Here is a 21,187-nt window from a genome sequence, read left to right on the forward strand (position 1 = left end):
CCCATCACCTAGAGGTAACAGACAGGTACAGACCAAACCCCATCACCTAGAGGTACAGGTACAGACCAAACCCCATCACCTAGAGGTACAGACAGGTACAGAAAAACCCCATCACCTAGAGGTAACAGACAGGTACAGACCAAACCCCATCACCTAGAGGTAACAGACAGGTACAGACCAAACCCCATCACCTAGAGGTAACAGACAGGTACAGACCAAACCCCATCACCTAGAGGTAACAGACAGGTACAGACTAAACCCCATCACCCTAGAGGTAACAGACAGGTTTGAACATAATTAATACTAATAGATGTCATCCAATATACTAAATGGCACCTTATTCCCTATAGGCTCTGGTCTAAAGTAGTGCACTATATAGGGAATAGGGCCCTGGTCATAAGTAGTGCACTATATAGGGAATGGTGTGGTGTGGGGGCTGTGCTTTGGCAAAGTGGGTGGGGTTATATCCTTCCTGTTTGGCCCTGTCTGGGGGTGTCCTCGGATGGGGCCACAGTGTCTCCTGACCCCTCCTGTCTCAGCCTCCAGTATTTATGCTGCAGTAGTTTATGTGTCGGGGGGCTAGGGTCAGTTTGTTATATCTGGAGTACTTCTCCTGTCCTATTCGGTGTCCTGTGTGAATCTAAGTGTGCGTTCTCTAATTCTCTCTCTCTCTTTCTTTCTCTCTCTCGGAGGACCATGCCCCAGGACTACCTGACATGATGACTCCTTGCTGTCCCCAGTCCACCTGACTGTCATAATCTCCACCCGGCACAGCCAGAAGAGGACTGGCCACCCCACATAGCCTGGTTCCTCTCTAGGTTTCTTCCTAGGTTTTGGCCTTTATAGGGGAGTTTTTCCTAGCCACCGTGCTTCTACACCTGCATTGCTTGCTGTTTGGGGTTGTAGGCTGGGTTTCTGTACAGCACTTTGAGATATCAGCTGATGTACGAAGGGCTATATAAATAAATTTGATTCGATTTGATTTGAATAGGGCCGTTTAACGCGGCCCAGCATGCCAGCCAGACGGTAGCGTACCTTGAGCAGCATGTGTTTCTCGTTGGGTGTCAGGTACATCCTGTTCTCATAGTAATCAACACACAGGTTGACTATGTCAGCCAGCAGCTCATCGTGGCCGTTAATCACCTCCAACTGCTGCTGCAGAGACTGGAGACAGAGACAGAGAGAGAAAGAGACAGAGAAAGAGAGACAGAGACAGAGAGAGAGACAGAGAGAGAGAGAGAGAGAGAGAGACAGAGAGAGAGACAGAGCAGGGAGTGAAACAGAGAGAGAGAGAGAGAGAGAGACAGAGAGATGTTTAGATGACTTCAGTATTATATATTACGTATCCCCATTAGTTCCTGTCAAGGCAGCAGCTACTCTTCCTGGGGTTTATTATGGATCCGCATTGTTCCTGCCAAGGCAGCAGCTCCTCTTCCTGGGGTTTATTATGGATCCCCATTAGTTCCTGTCAAGGCAGCAGCTACTCTTCCTGGGGTTTGTTATGGATCCCATTAGTTCCTGTCAAGGCAGCAGCTACTCTTCCTGGGGTTTGTTATGGATCCCTATTGTTCCTGCCAAGGCAGCAGCTACTCTTCCTGGGGTTTATTATGGATCCCATTAGTTCCTGTCAAGGCAGCAGCTACTCTTCCTGGGCTTTATTATGGATCCCATTAGTTCCTGTCAAGGCAGCAGCTACTCTTCCTGGGGTTTATTATGGATCCACATTAGTTCCTGCCAAGGCAGCAGCTACTCTTCCTGGGGTTTATTATGGATCCCCATTAGTTCCTGTCAAGGCAGCAGCTACTCTTCCTGGGGTTTGTTATGGATCCCATTAGTTCCTGTCAAGGCAGCAGCTACTCTTCCTGGGGTTTATTATGGATCCCATTAGTTCCTGTCAAGGCAGCAGCTACTCTTCCTGGGGTTTATTATGGATCCCCACTAGTTCCTGCCAAGGCAGCAGCTACTCTTCCTGGGGTTTATTATGGATCACATTAGTTCCTGTCAAGGCAGCAGCTACTCTTCCTGGGGTTTATTATGGATCCCCACTAGTTCCTGCCAAGGCAGCAGCTACTCTTCCTGGGGTTTGTTATGGATCCCATTAGTTCCTGTCAAGGCAGCAGCTACTCTTCCTGGGGTTTATTATGGATCCCATTAGTTCCTGTCAAGGCAGCAGCTACTCTTCCTGGGGTTTATTATGGATCCCCATTAGTTCCTGTCAAGGCAGCAGCTACTCTTCCTGGGGTTTATTATGGATCCCCACTAGTTCCTGTCAAGGCAGCAGCTACTCTTCCTGGGGTTTATTATGGATCCCCACTAGTTCCTGCCAAGGCAGCAGCTACTCTTCCTGGGGTTTATTATGGATCACATTAGTTCCTGTCAAGGCAGCAGCTACTCTTCCTGGGGTTTATTATGGATCCCACTAGTTCCTGTCAAGGCAGCAGCTACTCTTCCTGGTGTTTATTATGGATCCCATTAGTTCCTGTCAAGGCAGCAGCTACTCTTCCTTCCACCGCAGATGCGGAAGGGCCATATCGACGGAGATTTTTGTAATTAGGATTGTGGCATTCTAAAAGTGAAAATGAGCAGACAGAAAGGTCTGTCCGCTCTCCCACAAGAGGGCCAGCAGGGAAAACGTTATTCATGATTACTATGTCAGGATTATTTGGCCCTGCTGTGCATACTAATGGAAGTTACTGAGGCTCCATGGTGGCCTAGTTCACACTGTTTTACTTTACAATGTCACAGAAGTTATCCACTGAACATAATGAATAAGAGTACCACAAGCTAATGGATAGTGTTTTGAAGGGATGTAATAGTTCACCGATACTCATCGGTCCCTGATTCAAATGTTTAAGATATGAATGCATCGGTCCGCAGACCCCAAACTAATCCAAATGTAGCATGCATCAGTCAGAAAATCTATTAATTAATTCGATTTCAGAGGGAAAAGAGTTAATGGCCCGTACTGCTCTGTTCTGGGCCAACTGTAATATATCAAATGCCCTCTGTGAAACCATATGACTAGGCAGTAGTCCAGGTGTGATAAAACTAGGGCCTGCAGGACTTATTTTGTTGATAGCGATGTCATGATAGTAGAGCAGCGCTTATTACGTACATACCTCCCCCCATCTTAGCAATGTGCAGACTAAATACTATTGTATCAATTTGTTTTGACCATGACAGTTTACAATCCAGGGTTACACCACGCAGTTTAGGCACCTCAACTTGTTCAATTTCCACATTATTCATTACAAGATTTAGATTAGGTTTAGTGAATGATTTGTCTCAAATACAATGCTTTTAGTTTTTGAAATATTTAGGACTCTTATTACCTTCTGAAACTGACTGCAGCTCTTTGTTAAGTATAGCAGTGATTTTACTTGCTGTAGTAGCTGGCGTGTATAGTGTTGAGCCATCCGCAAACATAGACACACTGTCTTTACTCAGTGCTAGTGGAAGGTCATTAGTGAAAATAGAAAAAAGTAAGGGGCCTAGATAGCTGCCCTGGGGAATCCCGGATTCTACCCGGATTATGTTGGAGAGGCCTCCATTAAAGAACACCCTCTGTGTTCTGACAGGTAACTCTCAATCCACGATATAGCAGGGGGTGTAAAGCCATAACACATACGTTTTTCTAGCAGAAGACTATGATCGGTAATGTCAAAAGCCGCACGGTCTAACAAAACAGCTCCCACAATATTTGTATCAATTTCTTTCAGCCAATCATCTGTAATTTGTGTAAGTGCTGTGCTTATTGAATGTCCTTCCCTATAAGCGTGCTGAAAGTCTGTTAATTTGTTTACTGTAAAATAGCATTGTATCTGGTCAAATTTTTTTCCAGAAGTTTACTAAGGGTTAGTAACAGGCTGATTGGTCGGCTATTGGAGCAAGTAAAGGGGCTTTACTATTCTTGGGTAGCGGAATGACTTTGCTACCCTCTAGGAGTCACGCCCTGACCTTAGAGAGCCTTTTTATTTCTCTATTTGGTTAGGTCAGGATGTGATTAGGTGGGCCTTGTAGGTTTTCTGTTTCTATGTTGGTGTGTTTGATTCCCAATCGGAGGCAGCGGTCTATCGTTGTCTCTGATTGGGAATCAGATATAAGTTGTCAGTTTCCTTTGGGTTTTGTGGGATCTTGTCTTTGTTTGTTGCACGACTAGCTTTACGTTCGGTTCGTGTTCTTTGTTTTTCCCCGGTGTTACGTTTTCAAATAAAGAGAGAATGTACGCCTGCCTTTTACTATACTTTAAATATTGGGATGGAACACACCAGAACGACCAAACACAGTGTTTCAGTTTCCTCAGTCGAGTTGGGATGGAACACACCAGAACGACCAAACACAGTGTTTCAGTCTCCTCAGTCGAGTTGGGATGGAACACACCAGAACGACCAAACACAGTGTTTCAGTTTCCTCAGTCGAGTTGGGATGGAACACACCAGAACGACCAACCACAGTGTTTCAGTTTCCTCAGTCGAGTTGGGATGGAACACACCAGAACGACCAACCACAGTGTTTCAGTTTCCTCAGTCGAGTTGGGATGGAACACACCAGAACGACCAACCACAGTGTTCAGTTTCCTCAGTCGAGTTGGGATGAAACACACCAGAACGACCAAACACAGTGTTTCAGTCTCCTCAGTCGAGTTGGGATGGAACACACCAGAACGACCAAACACAGTGTTTCAGTTTCCTCAGTCGAGTTGGGATGGAACACACCAGAACGACCAACCACAGTGTTTCAGTTTCCTCAGTCGAGTTGGGATGGAACACACCAGAACGACCAACCACAGTGTTTCAGTTTCCTCAGTCGAGTTGGGATGGAACACACCAGAACGACCAACCACAGTGTTTCAGTCTCCTCAGTCGAGTTGGAACACACCAGAACAACCAGCCACAGTGTTTCAGTTTCCTCAGTCGAGTTGGAACACACCAGAACAACCAGCCACAGTGTTTCAGTTTCCTCAGTCGAGTTGGGATGGAACACACCAGAACAACCAGCCACAGTGTTCAGTTTCCTCAGTCGAGTTGGGATGAAACACACCAGAACGACCAAACACAGTGTTTCAGTCTCCTCAGTCGAGTTGGGATGGAACACACCAGAACGACCAAACACAGTGTTTCAGTTTCCTCAGTCGAGTTGGGATGGAACACACCAGAACGACCAACCACAGTGTTTCAGTTTCCTCAGTCGAGTTGGGATGGAACACACCAGAACAACCAGCCACAGTGTTTCAGTTTCCTCAGTCGAGTTGGGATGGAACACACCAGAACAACCAGCCACAGTGTTTCAGTCTCCTCAGTCGAGTTGGGATGAAACACACCAGAACAACCAGCCACAGTGTTCAGTTCCATCAGTCGAGTTGGAACACACCAGAACAACCAGCCACAGTGTTTCAGTTTCCTCAGTCGAGTTGGGATGGAACACACCAGAACAACCAGCCACAGTGTTTCAGTCTCCTCAGTCGAGTTGGGATGGAACACACCAGAACGACCAAACACAGTGTTTCAGTCTCCTCAGTCGAGTTGGGATGGAACACACCAGAACGACCAAACACAGTGTTTCAGTCTCCTCAGTCGAGTTGGGATGGAACACACCAGAACGACCAAACACAGTGTTTCAGTCTCCTCAGTCGAGTTGGGATGGAACACACCAGAACGACCAGCCACAGTGTTTCAGTTTCCTCAGTCGAGTTGGGATGGAACACACCAGAACGACCAGCCACAGTGTTCAGTTCCATCAGTCGAGTTGGGATGGAACACACCAGAACGACCAGCCACAGTGTTCAGTTCCATCAGTCGAGTTGGAATGGAACACACCAGAACAACCAGCCACAGTGTTTCAGTCTCCTCAGTCGAGTTGGGATGGAACACACCAGAACAACCAGCCACAGTGTTTCAGTCTCCTCAGTCGAGTTGGGATGGAACACACCAGAACGACCAGCCACAGTGTTCAGTTCCATCAGTCGAGTTGGGATGGAACACACCAGAACGACCAAACACAGTGTTTCAGTTTCCTCAGTCGAGTTGGGATGGAACACACCAGAACGACCAACCACAGTGTTTCAGTCTCCTCAGTCGAGTTGGGATGGAACACACCAGAACGACCAAACACAGTGTTTCAGTCTCCTCAGTCGAGTTGGGATGGAACACACCAGAACGACCAAACACAGTGTTTCAGTCTCCTCAGTCGAGTTGGGATGGAACACACCAGAACAACCAGCCACAGTGTTTCAGTCTCCTCAGTCGAGTTGGAACACACCAGAACGACCAGCCACAGTGTTTCAGTTTCCTCAGTCGAGTTGGGATGGAACACACCAGAACGACCAGCCACAGTGTTTCAGTCTCCTCAGTCGAGTTGGGATGGAACACACCAGAACAACCAGCCACAGTGTTTCAGTTTCCTCAGTCGAGTTGGGATGGAACACACCAGAACGACCAGCCACAGTGTTCAGTTCCATCAGTCGAGTTGGGATGGAACACACCAGAACGACCAGCCACAGTGTTCAGTTCCATCAGTCGAGTTGGGATGGAACACACCAGAACAACCAGCCACAGTGTTTCAGTCTCCTCAGTCGAGTTGGGATGGAACACACCAGAACAACCAGCCACAGTGTTTCAGTCTCCTCAGTCGAGTTGGGATGGAACACACCAGAACAACCAGCCACAGTGTTTCAGTCTCCTCAGTCGAGTTGGGATGGAACACACCAGAACGACCAGCCACAGTGTTCAGTTCCATCAGTCGAGTTGGAACACACCAGAACGACCAAACACAGTGTTTCAGTCTCCTCAGTCGAGTTGGGATGGAACACACCAGAACGACCAGCCACAGTGTTTCAGTTTCCTCAGTCGAGTTGGGATGGAACACACCAGAACAACCAGCCACAGTGTTTCAGTCTCCTCAGTCGAGTTGGGATGGAACACACCAGAACGACCAGCCACAGTGTTTCAGTCTCCTCAGTCGAGTTGGGATGGAACACAACAGAACAACCAGCCACAGTGTTTCAGTTTCCTCAGTCGAGTTGGGATGGAACACACCAGAACGACCAGCCACAGTGTTCAGTTCCATCAGTCGAGTTGGGATGGAACACACCAGAACGACCAGCCACAGTGTTCAGTTCCATCAGTCGAGTTGGGATGGAACACACCAGAACAACCAGCCACAGTGTTTCAGTCTCCTCAGTCGAGTTGGGATGGAACACACCAGAACAACCAGCCACAGTGTTTCAGTCTCCTCAGTCGAGTTGGGATGGAACACACCAGAACAACCAGCCACAGTGTTTCAGTCTCCTCAGTCGAGTTGGGATGGAACACACCAGAACGACCAGCCACAGTGTTCAGTTCCATCAGTCGAGTTGGAACACACCAGAACGACCAAACACAGTGTTTCAGTCTCCTCAGTCGAGTTGGGATGGAACACACCAGAACGACCAGCCACAGTGTTTCAGTTTCCTCAGTCGAGTTGGGATGGAACACACCAGAACAACCAGCCACAGTGTTTCAGTTTCCTCAGTCGAGTTGGGATGGAACACACCAGAACAACCAACCACAGTGTTTCAGTTTCCTCAGTCGAGTTGGGATGGAACACACCAGAACGACCAAACACAGTGTTTCAGTTTCCTCAGTCGAGTTGGGATGGAACACACCAGAACGACCAACCACAGTGTTTCAGTCTCCTCAGTCGAGTTGGGATGGAACACACCAGAACGACCAGCCACAGTGTTTCAGTCTCCTCAGTCGAGTTGGGATGGAACACACCAGAACGACCAACCACAGTGTTTCAGTCTCCTCAGTCGAGTTGGGATGGAACACACCAGAACGACCAAACACAGTGTTTCAGTCTCCTCAGTCGAGTTGGGATGGAACACACCAGAACGACCAGCCACAGTGTTTCAGTTTCCTCAGTCGAGTTGGGATGGAACACACCAGAACGACCAGCCACAGTGTTTCAGTCTCCTCAGTCGAGTTGGGATGAAACACACCAGAACGACCAGCCACAGTGTTTCAGTCTCCTCAGTCGAGTTGGGATGGAACACACCAGAACGACCAAACACAGTGTTTCAGTCTCCTCAGTCGAGTTGGGATGAAACACACCAGAACGACCAAACACAGTGTTTCAGTTTCCTCAGTCGAGTTGGGATGGAACACACCAGAACGACCAGCCACAGTGTTTCAGTTTCCTCAGTCGAGTTGGGATGGAACACACCAGAACGACCAACCACAGTGTTTCAGTCTCCTCAGTCGAGTTGGGATGGAACACACCAGAACGACCAGCCACAGTGTTCAGTTCCATCAGTCGAGTTGGGATGGAACACACCAGAACAACCAGCCACAGTGTTTCAGTTTCCTCAGTCGAGTTGGGATGGAACACACCAGAACGACCAGCCACAGTGTTCAGTTCCATCAGTCGAGTTGGGATGGAACACACCAGAACGACCAGCCACAGTGTTCAGTTCCATCAGTCGAGTTGGGATGGAACACACCAGAACAACCAGCCACAGTGTTTCAGTCTCCTCAGTCGAGTTGGGATGGAACACACCAGAACAACCAGCCACAGTGTTTCAGTCTCCTCAGTCGAGTTGGGATGGAACACACCAGAACAACCAGCCACAGTGTTTCAGTCTCCTCAGTCGAGTTGGGATGGAACACACCAGAACGACCAGCCACAGTGTTCAGTTCCATCAGTCGAGTTGGAACACACCAGAACGACCAAACACAGTGTTTCAGTCTCCTCAGTCGAGTTGGGATGGAACACACCAGAACGACCAGCCACAGTGTTTCAGTTTCCTCAGTCGAGTTGGGATGGAACACACCAGAACAACCAGCCACAGTGTTTCAGTCTCCTCAGTCGAGTTGGGATGGAACACACCAGAACGACCAAACACAGTGTTTCAGTCTCCTCAGTCGAGTTGGGATGGAACACACCAGAACGACCAACCACAGTATTTCAGTTTCCTCAGTCGAGTTGGGATGGAACACAGCAGAACGACCAACCACAGTGTTTCAGTCTCCTCAGTCGAGTTGGAACACACCAGAACGACCAAACACAGTGTTTCAGTCTCCTCAGTCGAGTTGGGATGGAACACAGCAGAACGACCAACCACAGTATTTCAGTTTCCTCAGTCGAGTTGGGATGGAACACACCAGAACGACCAACCACAGTATTTCAGTTTCCTCAGTCGAGTTGGGATGGAACACAGCAGAACGACCAGCCACAGTGTTTCAGTTCCATCAGTCGAGTTGGGATGGAACACAACAGAACGACCAGCCACAGTGTTCAGTTCCATCAGTCGAGTTGGGATGGAACACACCAGAACAACCAGCCACAGTGTTTCAGTCTCCTCAGTCGAGTTGGGATGGAACACACCAGAACGACCAGCCACAGTGTTCAGTTCCATCAGTCGAGTTGGAACACACCAGAACGACCAAACACAGTGTTTCAGTCTCCTCAGTCGAGTTGGGATGGAACACACCAGAACGACCAAACACAGTGTTTCAGTCTCCTCAGTCGAGTTGGGATGGAACACACCAGAACGACCAGCCACAGTGTTTCAGTCTCCTCAGTCGAGTTGGAACACACCAGAACGACCAACCACAGTATTTCAGTTTCCTCAGTCGAGTTGGGATGGAACACAGCAGAACGACCAGCCACAGTGTTCAGTTCCATCAGTCGAGTTGGGATGGAACACACCAGAACGACCAGCCACAGTGTTTCAGTTTCCTCAGTCGAGTTGGGATGGAACACACCAGAACAACCAGCCACAGTGTTTCAGTCTCCTCAGTCGAGTTGGGATGGAACACAGCAGAACGACCAGCCACAGTGTTTCAGTCTCCTCAGTCGAGTTGGGATGGAACACACCAGAACGACCAACCACAGTATTTCAGTTTCCTCAGTCGAGTTGGGATGGAACACAGCAGAACGACCAGCCACAGTGTTTCAGTTTCCTCAGTCGAGTTGGGATGGAACACACCAGAACGACCAAACACAGTGTTTCAGTTTCCTCAGTCGAGTTGGGATGGAACACACCAGAACGACCAGCCACAGTGTTTCAGTCTCCTCAGTCGAGTTGGGATGGAACACAACAGAAACGACCAGCCACAGTGTTCAGTTCCATCAGTCGAGTTGGGATGGAACACACCAGAACAACCAGCCACAGTGTTTCAGTCTCCTCAGTCGAGTTGGGATGGAACACACCAGAACGACCAGCCACAGTGTTTCAGTTCCATCAGTCGAGTTGGGATGGAACACAACAGAACGACCAGCCACAGTGTTCAGTTCCATCAGTCGAGTTGGGATGGAACACACCAGAACAACCAGCCACAGTGTTTCAGTCTCCTCAGTCGAGTTGGGATGGAACACACCAGAACGACCAGCCACAGTGTTCAGTTCCATCAGTCGAGTTGGAACACACCAGAACGACCAAACACAGTGTTTCAGTCTCCTCAGTCGAGTTGGGATGGAACACACCAGAACGACCAGCCACAGTGTTTCAGTTTCCTCAGTCGAGTTGGGATGGAACACACCAGAACAACCAGCCACAGTGTTTCAGTCTCCTCAGTCGAGTTGGGATGGAACACAGCAGAACGACCAGCCACAGTGTTTCAGTCTCCTCAGTCGAGTTGGGATGGAACACACCAGAACGACCAACCACAGTATTTCAGTTTCCTCAGTCGAGTTGGGATGGAACACACCAGAACGACCAACCACAGTATTTCAGTTTCCTCAGTCGAGTTGGGATGGAACACACCAGAACGACCAGCCACAGTGTTTCAGTCTCCTCAGTCGAGTTGGGATGGAACACACCAGAACGACCAGCCACAGTGTTTCAGTCTCCTCAGTCGAGTTGGGATGGAACACAACAGAACGACCAGCCACAGTGTTTCAGTTCCATCAGTCGAGTTGGGATGGAACACAACAGAACGACCAGCCACAGTGTTTCAGTTCCATCAGTCGAGTTGGGATGGAACACAACAGAACGACCAGCCACAGTGTTCAGTTCCATCAGTCGAGTTGGGATGGAACACACCAGAACAACCAGCCACAGTGTTTCAGTCTCCTCAGTCGAGTTGGGATGGAACACACCAGAACGACCAGCCACAGTGTTCAGTTCCATCAGTCGAGTTGGGATGGAACACAGCAGAACGACCAACCACAGTATTTCAGTTTCCTCAGTCGAGTTGGGATGGAACACAGCAGAACGACCAACCACAGTATTTCAGTTTCCTCAGTCGAGTTGGGATGGAACACACCAGAACGACCAACCACAGTGTTTCAGTTTCCTCAGTCGAGTTGGGATGGAACACACCAGAACGACCAGCCACAGTGTTTCAGTCTCCTCAGTCGAGTTGGGATGGAACACACCAGAACGACCAAACACAGTGTTTCAGTTTCCTCAGTCGAGTTGGGATGGAACACACCAGAACGACCAAACACAGTGTTTCAGTTTCCTCAGTCGAGTTGGGATGGAACACACCAGAACGACCAAACACAGTGTTTCAGTCTCCTCAGTCGAGTTGGGATGAAACACACCAGAACGACCAAACACAGTGTTTCAGTCTCCTCAGTCGAGTTGGGATGGAACACACCAGAACGACCAGCCACAGTGTTCAGTTCCATCAGTCGAGTTGGGATGGAACACACCAGAACAACCAGCCACAGTGTTTCAGTTTCCTCAGTCGAGTTGGGATGGAACACACCAGAACGACCAGCCACAGTGTTCAGTTCCATCAGTCGAGTTGGGATGGAACACACCAGAACAACCAGCCACAGTGTTTCAGTCTCCTCAGTCGAGTTGGGATGGAACACACCAGAACAACCAGCCACAGTGTTTCAGTCTCCTCAGTCGAGTTGGGATGGAACACACCAGAACAACCAGCCACAGTGTTTCAGTCTCCTCAGTCGAGTTGGGATGGAACACACCAGAACGACCAGCCACAGTGTTTCAGTTTCCTCAGTCGAGTTGGGATGGAACACACCAGAACGACCAACCACAGTGTTTCAGTCTCCTCAGTCGAGTTGGGATGGAACACACCAGAACGACCAACCACAGTGTTTCAGTCTCCTCAGTCGAGTTGGGATGAAACACACCAGAACGACCAGCCACAGTGTTTCAGTTTCCTCAGTCGAGTTGGGATGGAACACACCAGAACGACCAACCACAGTGTTTCAGTCTCCTCAGTCGAGTTGGGATGGAACACACCAGAACGACCAAACACAGTGTTTCAGTCTCCTCAGTCGAGTTGGGATGAAACACACCAGAACGACCAAACACAGTGTTTCAGTCTCCTCAGTCGAGTTGGAACACACCAGAACGACCAGCCACAGTGTTTCAGTCTCCTCAGTCGAGTTGGGATGGAACACAGCAGAACGACCAGCCACAGTGTTTCAGTTCCATCAGTCGAGTTGGGATGGAACACAACAGAACGACCAGCCACAGTGTTCAGTTCCATCAGTCGAGTTGGGATGGAACACACCAGAACAACCAGCCACAGTGTTTCAGTCTCCTCAGTCGAGTTGGGATGGAACACACCAGAACGACCAGCCACAGTGTTCAGTTCCATCAGTCGAGTTGGGATGGAACACAGCAGAACGACCAACCACAGTATTTCAGTTTCCTCAGTCGAGTTGGGATGGAACACAGCAGAACGACCAACCACAGTATTTCAGTTTCCTCAGTCGAGTTGGGATGGAACACACCAGAACGACCAACCACAGTGTTTCAGTTTCCTCAGTCGAGTTGGGATGGAACACACCAGAACGACCAGCCACAGTGTTTCAGTCTCCTCAGTCGAGTTGGGATGGAACACACCAGAACGACCAAACACAGTGTTTCAGTTTCCTCAGTCGAGTTGGGATGGAACACACCAGAACGACCAAACACAGTGTTTCAGTTTCCTCAGTCGAGTTGGGATGGAACACACCAGAACGACCAAACACAGTGTTTCAGTCTCCTCAGTCGAGTTGGGATGAAACACGCCAGAACGACCAAACACAGTGTTTCAGTCTCCTCAGTCGAGTTGGAACACACCAGAACGACCAGCCACAGTGTTTCAGTTTCCTCAGTCGAGTTGGGATGGAACACACCAGAACGACCAACCACAGTGTTTCAGTCTCCTCAGTCGAGTTGGGATGGAACACACCAGAACGACCAACCACAGTGTTTCAGTTTCCTCAGTCGAGTTGGGATGGAACACACCAGAACGACCAAACACAGTGTTTCAGTCTCCTCAGTCGAGTTGGGATGAAACACACCAGAACGACCAGCCACAGTGTTCAGTTTCCTCAGTCGAGTTGGGATGGAACACACCAGAACGACCAACCACAGTGTTTCAGTTTCCTCAGTCGAGTTGGGATGGAACACACCAGAACGACCAACCACAGTGTTTCAGTTTCCTCAGTCGAGTTGGGATGGAACACACCAGAACGACCAAACACAGTGTTTGTCTCCTCAGTCGAGTTGGGATGGAACACACCAGAACGACCAGCCACAGTGTTTCAGTCTCCTCAGTCGAGTTGGGATGGAACACACCAGAACGACCAACCACAGTGTTTGTCTCCTCAGTCGAGTTGGGATGGAACACACCAGAACGACCAACCACAGTGTTTGTCTCCTCAGTCGAGTTGGGATGGAACACACCAGAACGACCAACCACAGTGTTTGTCTCCTCAGTCGAGTTGGGATGGAACACACCAGAACGACCAACCACAGTGTTTGTCTCCTCAGTCGAGTTGGGATGGAACACACCAGAACGACCAACCACAGTGTTTGTCTCCTCAGTCGAGTTGGGATGGAACACACCAGAACGACCAACCACAGTGTTTCAGTCTCCTCAGTCGAGTTGGGATGGAACACACCAGAACGACCAAACACAGTGTTTCAGTTTCCTCAGTCGAGTTGGGATGGAACACACCAGAACGACCAGCCAGTGTTTCAGTTTCCTCAGTCGAGTTGGGATGGAACACACCAGAACGACCAACCACAGTGTTTGTCTCCTCAGTCGAGTTGGGATGGAACACACCAGAACGACCAGCCACAGTGTTTGTCTCCTCAGTCGAGTTGGGATGGAACACACCAGAACGACCAACCACAGTGTTTGTCTCCTCAGTCGAGTTGGGATGGAACACACCAGAACGACCAACCACAGTGTTTCAGTTTCCTCAGTCGAGTTGGGATGGAACACACCAGAACGACCAACCACAGTGTTTGTCTCCTCAGTCGAGTTGGGATGGAACACACCAGAACGACCAACCACAGTGTTTCAGTTTCCTCAGTCGAGTTGGGATGGAACACACCAGAACGACCAACCACAGTGTTTCAGTTTCCTCAGTCGAGTTGGGATGGAACACACCAGAACGACCAACCACAGTGTTTCAGTTTCCTCAGTCGAGTTGGGATGGAACACACCAGAACGACCAAACACAGTGTTTCAGTCTCCTCAGTCGAGTTGGGATGAAACACGCCAGAACGACCAAACACAGTGTTTCAGTTTCCTCAGTCGAGTTGGAACACACCAGAACGACCAACCACAGTGTTTCAGTCTCCTCAGTCGAGTTGGGATGGAACACACCAGAACGACCAAACACAGTGTTTCAGTTTCCTCAGTCGAGTTGGGATGGAACACACCAGAACGACCAACCACAGTGTTTGTCTCCTCAGTCGAGTTGGGATGGAACACACCAGAACGACCAACCACAGTGTTTCAGTTTCCTCAGTCGAGTTGGGATGGAACACACCAGAACGACCAACCACAGTGTTTGTCTCCTCAGTCGAGTTGGGATGGAACACACCAGAACGACCAACCACAGTGTTTCAGTTTCCTCAGTCGAGTTGGGATGGAACACACCAGAACGACCAACCACAGTGTTTCAGTTTCCTCAGTCGAGTTGGGATGGAACACACCAGAACGACCAACCACAGTGTTTCAGTTTCCTCAGTCGAGTTGGGATGGAACACACCAGAACGACCAAACACAGTGTTTCAGTCTCCTCAGTCGAGTTGGGATGAAACACGCCAGAACGACCAAACACAGTGTTTCAGTTTCCTCAGTCGAGTTGGAACACACCAGAACGACCAACCACAGTGTTTCAGTCTCCTCAGTCGAGTTGGGATGGAACACACCAGAACGACCAAACACAGTGTTTCAGTTTCCTCAGTCGAGTTGGGATGGAACACACCAGAACGACCAACCACAGTGTTTCAGTTTCCTCAGTCGAGTTGGGATGGAACACACCAGAACGACCAACCACAGTGTTTCAGTCTCCTCAGTCGAGTTGGGATGGAACACACCAGAACGACCAACCACAGTGTTTCAGTTTCCTCAGTCGAGTTGGGATGGAACACACCAGAACGACCAAACACAGTGTTTCAGTCTCCTCAGTCGAGTTGGGATGAAACACGCCAGAACGACCAAACACAGTGTTTCAGTTTCCTCAGTCGAGTTGGAACACACCAGAACGACCAGCCACAGTGTTTCAGTCTCCTCAGTCGAGTTGGGATGGAACACACCAGAACGACCAAACACAGTGTTTCAGTTTCCTCAGTCGAGTTGGGATGGAACACACCAGAACGACCAACCACAGTGTTTGTCTCCTCAGTCGAGTTGGGATGGAACACACCAGAACGACCAGCCACAGTGTTTCAGTTTCCTCAGTCGAGTTGGGATGGAACACACCAGAACGACCAACCACAGTGTTTGTCTCCTCAGTCGAGTTGGGATGGAACACACCAGAACGACCAACCACAGTGTTTCAGTTTCCTCAGTCGAGTTGGGATGGAACACACCAGAACGACCAGCCACAGTGTTTCACGTATATTAATTTGGTGCAGCGACGCAAAAAAAATATATATAATGCTAATAATAAAATAAAACATTTCTGCCTCTTAAGTTCAGAGCGACAAGTTAAAACAACTTCCATATCTTCCTCATATCTTAATCAGATCGGCCAAGAAACCTCCAAGTTAATTACACCGAACAAAAATATAAACGCAACAAGCAACAATTTCACTAAGTTACAGTTCATATAATATAATCAGTCAATTATAATAAATACATTAGGCCCTAATCTATGGATTTCACATGACTGGGCAGGGGGCGCAGACATGGGTGGGCCTGGGAAGGCATAGGCCCACCCACTGGGGAGCCAGGCCCACCCACTAGGAAGGCATAGGCCCACCCACTGGGGAGCCAGGCCCACCCACTAGGAAGGCATAGGCCCACCCACTGGGGAGCCAGGCCCACCCACTAGGAAGGCATAGGCCCACCCACTGGGGAGCCAGGCCCCTGTGGTATTGTGTTGTGTGACAAAACTGCACATTTAAAAATGGCCTTTGGTTGTACCCAGCACAAAGTGCATCTGTGTAATGATAATGCTGTCTAATCGGCTTCTTCATATGCCACACCTGTCAGTTGGATGGATAATCTTGGCAAAGTAGAAATGCTCACTAACAAGGATGTAAACTAATTTTTGCACAAAACTTGAGAGAAATAAGCTTTTTGTGCGTACGGAACATTTCTGTGATCTTTTATTTCAGCTCAGTAAACATGGAACCAACACTTTACATGTTGCGTTTATATTTGTGTTTAGTATAGCTAGCTATCTATTACTAGCTATTAATACTGGAAGTGTAGCCAACCCTATTCAAATATGTATGTAATTATTTTGAGCTAAAAAACAGTAACGTTGGCTTGTGATGTCATGGAGATCAAGAGATCAAATGAAACAATTAAACTGATTTAGAGTTTCAAAGAAAGAGAACATCATTTAATTAGCATTTTGGAGTAGAATGTCCCAGAGTGATCTTGTTGTGGTTGGCCAGGTGTGTGTTTACCTGAGTGATCTTGTTGTGGTTGGCCAGGTGTGTGTGTTACCTGAGTGATCTTGTTGTGGTTGACCAGGTGTGTGTGTTACCTGAGTGATCTTGTTGTAGTTGGCCAGGTGTGTGTGTTACCTGAGTGATCTTGTTGTGGTTGGCCAGGTGTGTGTGTTACCTGAGTGATCTTGTTGTGGTTGGCCAGGTGTGTGTGTTACCTGAGTGATCTTGTTGTGGTTGGCCAGGTGCGTGTGTTACCTGAGTGATCTTGTTGTGGTTGGCCAGGTGTGTGTGTTACCTGAGTGATCTTGTTGTGGTTGGCCAGGTGCGTGTGTTACCTGAGTGATCTTGTTGTGGTTGGCCAGGTGCGTGTGTTACCTGAGTGATCTTGTTGTGGTTGACCAGGTGTGTGTGTTACCTGAGTGATCTTGTTGTGGTTGACCAGGTGTGTGTGTTACCTGAGTGATCTTGTTGTAGTTGGCCAGGTGTGTGTGTTACCTGAGTGATCTTGTTGTGGTTGGCCAGGTGTGTGTGTTACCTGAGTGATCTTGTTGTGGTTGGCCAGGTGTGTGTGTTACCTGAGTGATCTTGTTGTGGTTGGCCAGGTGCGTGTGTTACCTGAGTGATCTTGTTGTGGTTGGCCAGGTGCGTGTGTTACCTGAGTGATCTTGTTGTGGTTGGCCAGGTGTGTGTGTTACCTGAGTGATCTTGTTGTGGTTGGCCAGGTGTGTGTGTTACCTGAGTAATCTTGTTGTGGTTGGCCAGGTGCGTGTGTTACCTGAGTGATCTTGTTGTGGTTGGCCAGGTGCGTGTGTTACCTGAGTGATCTTGTTGTGGTTGGCCAGGTGCGTGTGTTACCTGAGTGATCTTGTTGTGGTTGGCCAGGTGCGTGTGTTACCTGAGTGATCTTGTTGTGGTTGGCCAGGTGCGTGTGTTACCTGAGTGATCTTGTTGTGGTTGGCCAGGTGTGTGTTACCTGAGTGATCTTGTTGTGGTTGGCCAGGTGTGTGTGTTACCTGAGTGATCTTGTTGTGGTTGGCCAGGTGTGTGTGTTACCTGAGTGATCTTGTTGTGGTTGGCCAGGTGTGTGTGTTACCTGAGTGATCTTGTTGTGGTTGGCCAGGTGTGTGTGTTACCTGAGTGATCTTGTTGTGGTTGGCCAGAAACATGGAGAGGTTCTGAGATTCCTGGATGGACGAGGGTTCTGACATTTTCCTGAGGAACTGGGCAGCTCTACAGGGAGGAGAGGAGAGGAGAGGAGAGGAGAGGAGAGGAGAGGAGAGGAGAGGAGAGGGAGAGGGGAGAGGAGAGAGGAGAGGGAGAGGAGAGGAGGGATGGGGGGAGAGGGAGAGGAGGCGAGTCGAGACGAGAGGAGAGGAGAGGAGAGGAGAGGAGAGGAGAGAGGAGGGAGGAGGAGAGGAGAGGAGAGGAGAGGAGAGAGGAGGAGAGTGAGGGTGAGGGGGAGAGGAGAGGGAGAGAGTGATAGAGAACAGAGAGATCAGCCCAGAGGGAGGTTATTCAACCAACACAGACATGTCATTGAAATCCCCATTCGAAGAGACAAAAAACAAGGAATACATCCAAAACTGAGGCTTGAATACACAATCTAAATGTTTATTAAAGCATCATGGTGCCCATAAAAATCAGTGTATGAGGTGAAAACAAAAGTCCTCATGCCATAATCAGCACACACACCTGGCTTCTGTTTCAAGGAGAAATGCACGTCACACGATTAAGCAAGAAAGAAACAGAAAACCTATGAATCAGTACCTAGTAGAATAGAATGCATAACCTTGATTAAATACCAAATATACAAAAGCGGACAGAGAAATATCATAAATTATTGCTTTTACATGAACCATGTGAGCATTTCCTCAGAATGAACACGACAGGATTGTAGTTGTAGGGAGCGAGTGGGACCACTAGATGGTGGTATGGAACACCAATGAGAGGACCGACACAGGAAACACTCAAATAACAATTCTTCATTCCTGCCTGACGGGTGGAGACCATCCAGCTGCATTGTGTCTGGACAAGACTACGTTCCAAAAGACCGCCCCTACGTGAAGGTTTATCTGCTGAACAGAAGGACATGGAGGAGACAGGGCCTCTGAGAACCGCCCCTACGTGAAGGTTTATCTGCTGAACAGAACAGGACATGGAGGAGACAGGGCCTCTGAGAACCGCCCCTACGTGAAGGTTTATCTGATGAACAGAACAGGACATGGAGGAGACAGGGCCTCTGAGAACCGCCCCTACGTGAAGGTTTATCTATTGAACAGAACAGGACATGGAGGAGACAGGGCCTCTGAGAACCGCCCCTACGTGAAGGTTTATCTGCTGAACAGAACAGGACATGGAGGAGACAGGGCCTCTGAGAACCGCCCCTACGTGAAGGTTTATCTGATGAAGAGAACAGGACATGGAGGAGACAGGGCCTCTGAGAACCGCCCCTACGTGAAGGTTTATCTATTGAACAGAACAGGACATGGAGGAGACAGGGCCTCTGAGAACCGCCCCTCGTGAAGGTTTATCTATTGAACAGAACAGGACATGGAGGAGACAGGGCCTCTGAGAAATGACAGGCCTCTTATCATCACAGATTAGTAGGTACAGTGCCTTGCGAAAGTATTCGGCCCCCTTGAACTTTGCGACCTTTTGCCACATTTCAGGCTTCAAACATAAAGATATAAAACTGTATTTTTTGTGAAGAATCAACAACAAGTGGGACACAATCATGAAGTGGAACGACATTTATTGGATATTTCAAACTTTTTTAACAAATCAAAAACTTAAAAATTGGGCGTGCAAAATTATTTAGCCCCTTTACTTTCAGTGCAGCAAACTCTCTCCAGAAGTTCAGTGAGGATCTCTGAATGATCCAATGTTGACCTAAATGACTAAAGATGATAAATACAATCCACCTGTGTGTAATCAAGTCTCCGTATAAATGCACCTGCACTGTGATAGTTTCAGAGGTCCGTTAAAAGCGCAGAGAGCATCATGAAGAACAAGGAACACACCAGGCAGGTCCGAGATACTGTTGTGAAGAAGTTTAAAGCCGGATTTGGATACAAAAAGATTTCCCAAGCTTTAAACTTCCCAAGGAGCACTGTGCAAGCGACAATATTGAAATGGGAGGAGTATCAGACCACTGCAAATCTACCAAGACCTGGCCGTCCCTCTAAACTTTCAGCTCATACAAGGAGAAGACTGATCAGAGATGCAGCCAAGAGGCCCATGATCACTCTGGATGAACTGCAGAGATCTACAGCTGAGGTGGGAGACTCTGTCCATAAGACAACAATCAGTCGTATATTGCACAAATCTGGCCTTTATGGAAGAGTGGCAAGAAGAAAGTCATTTCTTAAAGATATCCATAAAAAGTGTTGTTTAAAGTTTGCCACAAGCCACCTGGGAGACACACCAAACATGTGGAAGAAGGTGCTCTGGTCAGATGAAACCAAAATTGAACCTTTTGGCAACAATGCAAAACGTTATGTTTGGCGTAAAAGCAACACAGCTCATCACCCTGAACACACTATCCCCACTGTCAAACATGGTGGAGGCAGCACCATGGTTTGGGCCTGCTTTTCTTCAGCAGGGACAGGGAAGATGGTTAAAATTGATGGGAAGATGGATGGAGCCAAATACAGGACCATTCTGGAAGAAAACCTGATGGAGTCTGCAAAAGACCTGAGACTGGGACGGAGATTTGTCTTCCAACAAGACAATGATCCAAAACATAAAGCAAAATCTACAATGGAATGGTTCAAAAATAAACATATCCAGGTGTTAGAATGGCCAAGTCAAAGTCCAGACCTGAATCCAATCGAGAATCTGTGGAAAGAACTGAAAACTGCTGTTCACAAATGCTCTCCATCCAACCTCACTGAGCTCGAGCTGTTTTGCAAGGAGGAATGGGAAAAAATGTCAGTCTCTCGATGTGCAAAACTGATAGAGACATACCCCAAGCGACTTACAACTGTAATCGCAGCAAAAGGTGGCGCTACAAAAGTATTAATTTAAGGGGGCTGAATAATTTTTGATTTTTGTTTTTGATTTGTTAAAAAGTTTGAAATATCCAATAAATGTCATTCCACTTCATGATTGTGTCCCACTTGTTGTTGATTCTTCACAAAAAAAATACAGTTTTATATCTTTATGTTTGAAGCCTGAAATGTGGCAAAAGGTCGCAAAGTTCAAGGGGGCCGAATACTTTCGCAAGGCACTGTAACTGTGCATTACCTACCAAAATGCTGCAACACTGCCACTTAGCAGACAAAATGGCCTCCTCCTTTTATAAAACTGCCTAAACTAGAGTGGCTTCACCACTGCTACACCTCCAGGGGGCATGAGAGGGAGGGAGAACACTCCCTG

The 21,187-nt window shown here is 48.4% G+C and overlaps 1 protein-coding gene across 1 annotated transcript in view; it reads right to left on the minus strand.

The window, feature by feature from the left end:
• Nucleotides 1-151: 151 nt before the first annotated feature.
• Nucleotides 152-21,187, minus strand: part of LOC135534010 (cytoplasmic FMR1-interacting protein 1 homolog) — a 44,968-nt gene continuing 23,932 nt past the window's right edge. The window contains exons 6-8 of the mRNA XM_064961170.1: nucleotides 17,944-18,040; nucleotides 1,036-1,164; nucleotides 152-229 (exon numbers count right to left, since the gene is read on the minus strand). Of these exons, the coding sequence (XP_064817242.1) occupies nucleotides 188-229; nucleotides 1,036-1,164; nucleotides 17,944-18,040 (268 nt within the window). The 3' untranslated portion in view covers nucleotides 152-187. The remainder of the gene's footprint in view (nucleotides 230-1,035; nucleotides 1,165-17,943; nucleotides 18,041-21,187) is intronic.

This window comes from Oncorhynchus masou, unplaced genomic scaffold, assembly GCF_036934945.1.
Source record: "Oncorhynchus masou masou isolate Uvic2021 unplaced genomic scaffold, UVic_Omas_1.1 unplaced_scaffold_2917, whole genome shotgun sequence".
Taxonomy (NCBI): domain Eukaryota; kingdom Metazoa; phylum Chordata; class Actinopteri; order Salmoniformes; family Salmonidae; genus Oncorhynchus; species Oncorhynchus masou.